Source organism: Microcaecilia unicolor, chromosome 12 (assembly GCF_901765095.1).
Source record: "Microcaecilia unicolor chromosome 12, aMicUni1.1, whole genome shotgun sequence".
NCBI lineage: Eukaryota > Metazoa > Chordata > Amphibia > Gymnophiona > Siphonopidae > Microcaecilia > Microcaecilia unicolor.
In genome coordinates this window covers 106461151-106469680 of record NC_044042.1, presented here as the reverse complement: position 1 = coordinate 106469680, position 8530 = coordinate 106461151, and the positions used below count along the sequence as shown (strand labels likewise).

Genomic DNA, 8530 nt, shown 5'->3' with positions numbered 1-8530 from the left:
ACCCATGGTTCACCAGAAGGCAAGTGAAAGGCACAGCTGGCTCGCTATAGCTTTTCTTCATGGTGTGGCCTCTGATGTATCCCCAATTTCTTATCCATGGAGTGTCTGCTCTGTTACTCAGGATGAGACAACTCCCCATGCTCACAAAATAAGGAGCCCTAGGCAGCTGCCAGGAGCCCCAGCAGGTCACTGAGTGTGGCCCCTTCTCAACCCTATTTTTTCAGCCTTTACATGTGAATGTAGCTTTTGCTGTTATGGGAACACCCCCCTCCCTGGTTCATTCTGAGGATGCCAGAAACAGGTTTAGGAAATGCAGAACTCTCCCCGCCCTTCCCCCTGGCATGGATCTTCCTACCGGGCACAGCTCCTGTATTACTCACCATAGAGGGAGGGGGGGGGGGCTCAGAGATAAGGATCAAGGAAATGAGTCAGGCTCAGCATGTAAATCTGCCATTCCCTTTCTCTGGCCAGATCCATCAGGAAGTCCATTCTCTGCTTGGAAAGTGACCAGGGAGAGGTTACAGAAGCACCAGCTCTACCAATAACATTATATAGACTAATTACACCATCAGTCTGAAGCAAACGAAATTATTAAAGATTCACTTTGGTGCCCTTCTGATTGTTGTCTCCTTGCTGAAGAGAAATGAACCTTGAAAGCTTTTTCACCGCTGTTCCTGCTAAGGGTTTCTCACTGTGCCATGGTGCTGCTGTGCTGTTTATCTTCTGAAGCCTGGGCTGTCGCCCAATGCAGAACGAGTGGACTGTTCATATGAATAGTTTTATTTTTCTAGGACCTAGGAGGATTCCATATTCTGAAACATATTCCTGTTTAAAATGAGAAATAATTAACTTTGGACTGATGAATGGCATAGTTAGAGGGTAAGTCATGGTTTCTAAGCACACCCAGGGGAGAGGATGAAAAGGATACCTCTGTGCATTAAAATGGTAAGCAGAGAGAGAGAGAGAGAGAGAGAGAGAGAGAGAGAGAGATCTTACAGTGGAGCTCTACTGTATTGCCACACTGGGCCAGACCAAAGGTCCATCAAGTCCAGCATCCTGTTTCCAATAGTGGCCAATCCAGGTCACAAATACCAGGCAAGATCCTGAAAAAGTTCAATACATTTTATGCTGCTTGTCCCAGAAATAAGCAGTAGATTTTTCCCAAGTCAATTTAATAATGGTCTATGGACTTTTCCTTTAGGAAGCCGGGCAGACCTTTTAAAAACCCCGCTAAGCTAACCGCCTTTATCACATTCTCTGGCAATGAATTCCAGAGTTTAATTACACGTTGAGTAAATTTACCACTTTGTAGCTTCATCACATGCCCTCAAGTCCTAGTATTTTTGGAAAGAGTAAAGAAATGATTCACGTCTACCTGCTCCACTCCACTCATTATTTTATAGACCCCTGCTGAGACATGTGCTGACCTTCCTCATCACCCTTCCAGAAAACTGAAGTTGCCCAGTTTCAAGAGTGAGAGACTTCAGGTCAGTCCATCACTTGACCCTACCTGTCCCTCCAACTACCGCCCCATCTCCCTCCTACCCTTCCTCTCCAAAATACTTGAGCGTGCCGTTCACAGCTGCTGTCTTGATTTTCTCTCCTCTCATGCCATCCTCGACCCACTTCAATCCGGCTTTCGCCCTCTACACTCGACAGAAACAGCACTCTCTAGAGTCTGTAATGACCTGCTCCTGGCCAAATCCAGAGGCCACTACTCCATCCTCATCCTCCTCGATCTATCCGCCGCTTTTGACACTGTCAATCATGATTTACTTCTTGCCACACTGTCCTCGTTTGGGTTCCGGGGCTCTGTCCTCTCCTGGTTCTCCTCCTATCTCTCCCACCGCACCTTCAGAGTGCACTCTCATGGATCTTCATCCACCCCCATCCCGCTATCTGTCGGAGTTCCCCAGGGATCTGTCCTTGGACCCCTTCTCTTCTCAATCTACACTTCCTCCCTAGGCTCACTGATCTCATCTCATGGTTTTCAGTATCATCTTTATGCTGATGACACCCAGCTATATCTCTCCGCACCAGACATCACCGCGGAGACCCAGGCCAAGGTATCGGCCTGCTTATCCGACATTGCTGCCTGGATGTCCAACCGCCACCTGAAGCTGAACATGTCCAAAACCGAGCTCATCGTCTTTCCACCTAAACCCACCTCTCCTCTTCCCCCACTCTCTATCTCAGTTGATAACACCCTCATCCTCCCCGTCTCATCTGCCCGCAACCTCAGGGTCATCTTTGACTCCTCCCTCTCCTTCTCAGTGCATATCCAGCAGATAGCCAAGACCTGTCGCTTCTTCCTCTTTAACATCAGCAAAATTCGCCCTTTCCTCTCCGAGCACACCACCCGAACTCTCATCCACGCTCTCATCACCTCTCGCCTTGACTACTGCAACCTACTCCTCACTGGCCTCCCACTTAGCCATCTATCCCCCCTCCAATCCGTTCAGAACTCTGCCGCACGTCTTATATTCCGCCAGAACCGATAAACTCATATCACCCCTCTCCTCAGGTCACTTCACTGGCTTCCAATCAGATACCGTATACAGTTCAAGCTTCTCCTCCTTACCTACAAATGCATTTAGTCTGCTGCTCCTCACTACCTCTCTACCCTCATCTCCCCCTACGTTCCCGCCCGTAACCTCCGCTCACAGGACAAATCCCTCCTCTCGGTACCCTTCTCCACCACCGCCAACTCCAGGCTCCGCTCTTTCTGCCTCGCCTCACCCTATGCCTGGAACAAACTTCCTGAATCCCTACGCCAAGCCCCCTCCCTACCCATCTTCAAATCTTTGCTCAAAGCTCACCTCTTCAACGCTGCCTTCGGCACCTAACCTTTGGAAATCTAGACTGCCCCACTTTGTCTGTACACTTGTCTTTTAGATTGTAAGCTCGTTGAGCAGGGACTGTCCTTCTATGTTAAATTGTACAGCGCTGCGTAACCCTAGTAGCGCTTTAGAAATGTTAAGTAGTAGTAGTCCATGATTTTTGAGAACACTGTCCTGATGCATCCTGATTTCAGTGTGTAGAAGTAGGGACTACCAATCCCACACTGCTTTGGGGTGTAAATGCAACCTAGAATTGTTCCCTCCTAGAACTGGTTAATTTGGCAGCTCTGCGGTTCTGGGCTGTAAAAACTATGTAGTCTGTGTAGGTATCAGGAATGGGAAGGTGGTTAGGCGCCAAAAGCAAGGGAGAAGAGATGGGCTTTGAGTAAGGACTTAAAATGGGCAGGGAGGGCGCATGGCGTATGGGCTCAGGAAGTCTGTTCCAGGCATAAGGTGATGCGAGGCAGAAGGGGCGGAGTCTGGAGTTAGCGGTGGTGGAGAAGGGTACAGAATGGAGTGATTTGTCCTGAGAGCGGAGGTTACGGGTGGGAACATGTTACCTGATTGATTAGTGCAGGCACGCCTCCTCTCTGCCCCCAGACGTACCACCCGTGGCAATATATTTATTACCATGGGAGTAGCATGGCCAAACTACCGTGGGACACTTCAGTGCGTCCCGCACTACTGCCCTTTTGCCATGTGGTTGGCCAGCGATATGGCCTCTTAATGATTTGCTCAGGATCACAGGGAGCTATAATGGGGGGGGGGGGGGTTAAAGGTCATAGACTTGATATACAGTCAAAGCATTTACTTATTCTTATAAGAAGGAAGAGTGAGGGAAAGGGAAATGGGACTTGATATACTGCCTTTCTGAGGTTTTTGCAACTACATTCAAAGCGGTTTACATATATTCAGGTACTTATTTTGTACCAGGGGCAATGGAGGGTTAAGTGACTTGCCCAGAGTCACAAGGAGCTGCAGTGGGAATCGAACCCAGTTCACCAGGATCAAAGTCCACTGCACTAACCACTAGGCTACTCCTCCACTCATTCCACCAATAAGAGCCAACCTCATCAGTGATGTCACAATGGCTTGATTGGCCAATACACTTCTGATATTGTGATGTCATAAGGGGGAGAGGGAAATGGGACTTGATATACCGCCTGAGGTTTTTTTTGCAACTACATTCAAAGCGGTTTGCATATATTCAGGTACTTATTTTGTACCAGGGGCAATGGAGGGTTAAGTGACTTGCCCAGAGTCACAAGGAGCTGCAGTGGGAATTGAACCCAGTTCCCCAGGATCAAAGTCCACTGCACTAACCACTGGGCTACTCCTCCACTGGAAGATGAAGTTTGGGATGAGGGTAGGGAAGAAAATAAGGCATGAGTGGGCATGGTGAGGTCATAACGTTGTCTATTTTACAAAGTAAATCAATGCGATGTACAATATAGGGTCAATACTGGGGACAGCGAAATGGATGGATGAGGTATGGGGAGAGGATAATGAAGTGGCCAAGAAGGAATAAGTAAGGGAAGAGGTAGTTTAAGCAGTGGCGATCCTAGGTCAGCTGCCACCTGGGGTGGATCGCTACCGCTGCACACCCCCCCGGGTGCAGCGGCGTCCATCCCCTCAGGGTGCAGCACCCCCCCCCCCCCCAGCAGCGTGCACCCTTGGTATGCCACTGGTTTTATGGGTTGGAGGGTGAGGAACAGAAGGAAAGTGTAACCTGTGAAAACTAGTTGTGACCCTTCTGTAACTCTCTTAGCAGAGGGCCAGGCACTCAGGGAATCCACAAGTTTGATTTAAGTACATAAGAGTAGCTATACTGGGTCAGACTAATGGTCCATCTAGCCCAGTATCTTGTTTTCCCAAACAGTGGCCAAGTAAGGTCACAAGTACCTGGCAGAAAGCCAAATCGTGGCAACACTCCATACTACAAATCCCAGGGCAAGCAGTGGCTTCCCCCCATGTCCGTCTCAATAACAGACTATGGACTTTTCCTCCAGGAATTTGTCCAAACCTTTAAAAAAACCCCCAGATACGCTAACCGCTGCAGGAAAAAAGAGTTCCAGAACTTACTACTACTACTTAACATTTCTAGAGCGCTACTAGGGTTACGCAGCGCTGTACAGTTTAACAAAAGGACGGTCCCTGCTCACAAGAGCTTACAATCTAATAGGCGAAATCTCAAGTTGGTTGAGTGAAAAAAAAATCCTCCTATTTGTTTTGAAAGTACTTCTATGAGTGTCCCCTAGAATTTATACTTTTGGAAAGAGTAAAAAAAAATCGATTCACTTCTACTTGTTCTACAGCACTCAGGATTTTGGAGACCTCAGTCCTATCTCCCCTCATCCGTCTGTTTTCCATTCTGCTTTTTCTTTTCTGAACCTGAGATGACCAATGTCACCCAGCGCAAGGCAGGTGCAACGTGGGCTTTTTGCAGAGCGGAGCCAGTCCAGGTTTTTCGAATGCCAGTGAGGGGAGGGCGTGGACTTGCACCCTCCCGCGGGGTGGGCGGAGTCCCTGAAGGGGTGGGGGGGGAAGAGCTGCAGGTGCTGCGGTCCCTTTAAGCAGCTCCGGCTGCCTCTCGCCGTCCCCGGAAGAAGCGCGTTTTTGGTGCCTGCGGGTCGGATCGGGATCGGGTCGGGAATGGGCTCGGAGCGGGGGTTGGGTTGGGCGCTGCTCCTCTTGCACGGTGCTTGCTGCTGGGCTTTTAACATGGACACGCGGTTCCCGGTGCTGAAGAAGGGCAGCACAGCCGACAGCTTCTTCGGCTACTCGGTGGCTTTGCACCAGCAGACCGAAGGCCAGCAGAGATACCTGTGAGTACCGGGGGTTTGGGGGGGAGAAGATTCTGAGATACCTGTGAGTACTACTGAGGTCGGGGGACCAGAGATACCTGTGAGTACGGGAGGGGAGGGGAGGGGAGTGAAGATCCACAGATACCTGTGAGTACGGGGGGGGAGGGAGGGAGTGAGTGAAGATCCACAGATACCTGTGAGTACGGGGGGAGGAGTGAAGATCCAGAGATACCTGTGAGTACGGGATGGGGGGAGAAGAGCCACAGATACCTGTGAGTACGGGGGGAGGAGTGAAGATCCAGAGATACCTGTGAGTACGGGATGGGGGGAGAAGAGCCACAGATACCTGTGAATACCGGGGAGGGAGGGGGGGGGAAGAGAAGATCCAGAGATACCTGTGAGTACCGGGGATTTTTTTTGGGGGGGGGGGGGGGGGAGGGAGAGTGAAGATCCAGAGATACCTGTGAGTACGGGATGGGGGGAGAAGAGCCACAGAAACCTGTGAATACCGGGGAGGGAGGGAGGGGGGGAAGAGAAGATCCAGAGATACCTGTGAGTACCGGGGATTTTTTTTTTGGGGGGGGGAGGGAGGGAGAGTGAAGATCCAGAGATACCTGTGAGTACGGGGGGGGGGGGGGGAGGAGTGAAGATCCAGAGATACCTGTGAGTACGGGATGGGGGGAGAAGAGCCACAGATACCTGTGAATACCGGGGAGGGAGGGGGGGGGAAGAGAAGATCCAGAGATACCTGTGAGTACCGGGGATTTTTTTTGGGGGGGGGGAGGGAGAGTGAAGATCCAGAGATACCTGTGAGTACGGGGGGGGGGGGAGGAGTGAAGATCCAGAGATACCTGTGAGTACGGGATGGGGGGAGAAGAGCCACAGAAACCTGTGAATACCGGGGAGGGAGGGAGGGGGGGAAGAGAAGATCCAGAGATACCTGTGAGTACCGGGGGTTTGGGGGGGGGGGGAGAGAAGATTCTGAGATACCTGTGAGTACTACTGAGGTCGGGGGACCAGAGATACCTGTGAGTAAGGGGGGGAGTGAAGATCCACAGATACCTGTGAGTACTGGGGGAGGAGTGAAGATCCAGAGATACCTGTGAATACGGGATGGGGGGAGAAGAGCCACAGATACCTGTGAATACCGGGGAGGGAGGGGGGGAAGAGAAGATCCAGAGATACCTGTGAGTACCGGGGGTTTGGGGGGGAGAAGATTCTGAGATACCTGTGAGTACTACTGAGGTCGGGGGACCAGAGATACCTGTGAGTACGGGAGGGGAGGGGAGGGGAGGGAGTGAAGATCCACAGATACCTGTGAGTACGGGGGGGGAGGGAGGGAGGGAGTGAAGATCCACAGATACCTGTGAGTACGGGGGGAGGAGTGAAGATCCAGAGATACCTGTGAGTACGGGATGGGGGGAGAAGAGCCACAGATACCTGTGAGTACGGGGGGAGGAGTGAAGATCCAGAGATACCTGTGAGTACGGGATGGGGGGAGAAGAGCCACAGATACCTGTGAATACCGGGGAGGGAGGGGGGGGGGGAAGAGAAGATCCAGAGATACCTGTGAGTACCGGGGCTTTTTTTTGGGGGGGGGGGGAGGGAGAGTGAAGATCCAGAGATACCTGTGAGTACGGGATGGGGGGAGAAGAGCCACAGAAACCTGTGAATACCGGGGAGGGAGGGAGGGGGGGAAGAGAAGATCCAGAGATACCTGTGAGTACCGGGGATTTTTTTTGGGGGGGGGGGAGGGAGAGTGAAGATCCAGAGTACCTGTGAGTACGGGGGGGGGGGAGGAGTGAAGATCCAGAGATACCTGTGAGTACGGGATGGGGGGAGAAGAGCCACAGATACCTGTGAATACCGCGGGGATGAGGGGGGGGAAAGAGAAGATCCAGAGATACCTGTGAGTACCGGGGATTTTTTTTGGGGGGGGGGGAGGAGAGTGAGATCCAGAGATACTGGAGTACGGGGGGGGGGGGGGGGAGAGAGTGAAGATCCAGAGATACCTGTGATACGGGATGGGGGGAGAAGAAGAGCCACAGCAAACCCGTGAATACCGGGGAGGGAGGGAGGGGGGGAAGAGAAGATCCAGAGATACCTGTGAGTACCGGGGGTTTGAGGGTGGGGGGGGGGAGAGAAGATTCTGAGATACCTGTGAGTACTACTGAGGTCGGGGGCCAGAGATACCTGTGAGTAAGGGGGGGAGTGAAGATCCACAGATACCTGTGAGTACTGGGGGAGGAGTGAAGATCCAGAGATACCTGTGAATACGGGATGGGGGGAGAAGAGCCACAGATACCTGTGAATACCGGGGAGGGAGGGGGGGAAGAGAAGATCCAGAGATACCTGTGAGTACCGGGGATTTTTTTTGGGGGGGGGGGGAGGGAGAGTGAAGATCCAGAGATACCTGTGAGTACGGGGGGAGGAGTGAAGAATCCAGAGATACCTGTGAGTACGGGATGGGGGGAGAAGAGCCACAGATACCTGTGAATACCGGGGAGGGAGGGAGGGGGGGGAAAGAGAAGATCCAGAGATACCTGTGAGTACCGGGGATTTTTTTTTGGGGGGGGGAGGGAGGGAGAGAAGCTCCAGAGATACCTGTGAGTACTGGGGATTTGGGGGGGGGGGAGAGAGAGAAGATCCTGAGATACCTGTGAGTACCACTGGGGGTGGGGGACCAGAGATACCTGTGAGTATGGGGGGGGGGGAGTGTAGATCCAGAGATACCTGTGAGTACTACTAGGGTCGGGGGACCAGAGATACCTGCGAGAACGGGGGGGGGGGGGAGTGAAGATCCAGAGATACCTGTGATATGGGAGGGGGGGGGGAGAAGAAGAGCCACAGATACCTGTGAATACCGGGGGGGGGGGGGAGGAAGAG

The 8530-nt window shown here is 52.2% G+C and overlaps 1 protein-coding gene across 1 annotated transcript in view; it reads left to right on the top strand.

Moving 5' to 3' along the window:
• The first annotated feature begins 4281 nt into the window (after positions 1-4281).
• The window catches only part of ITGA3 (integrin subunit alpha 3), a 162907-nt gene continuing 158658 nt past the window's right edge, over positions 4282-8530 (top strand). The window contains exons 1-2 of the mRNA XM_030220498.1: positions 4282-4329; positions 5388-5665. Coding sequence (XP_030076358.1) covers positions 4282-4329; positions 5388-5665 — 326 coding nt within the window. The remainder of the gene's footprint in view (positions 4330-5387; positions 5666-8530) is intronic.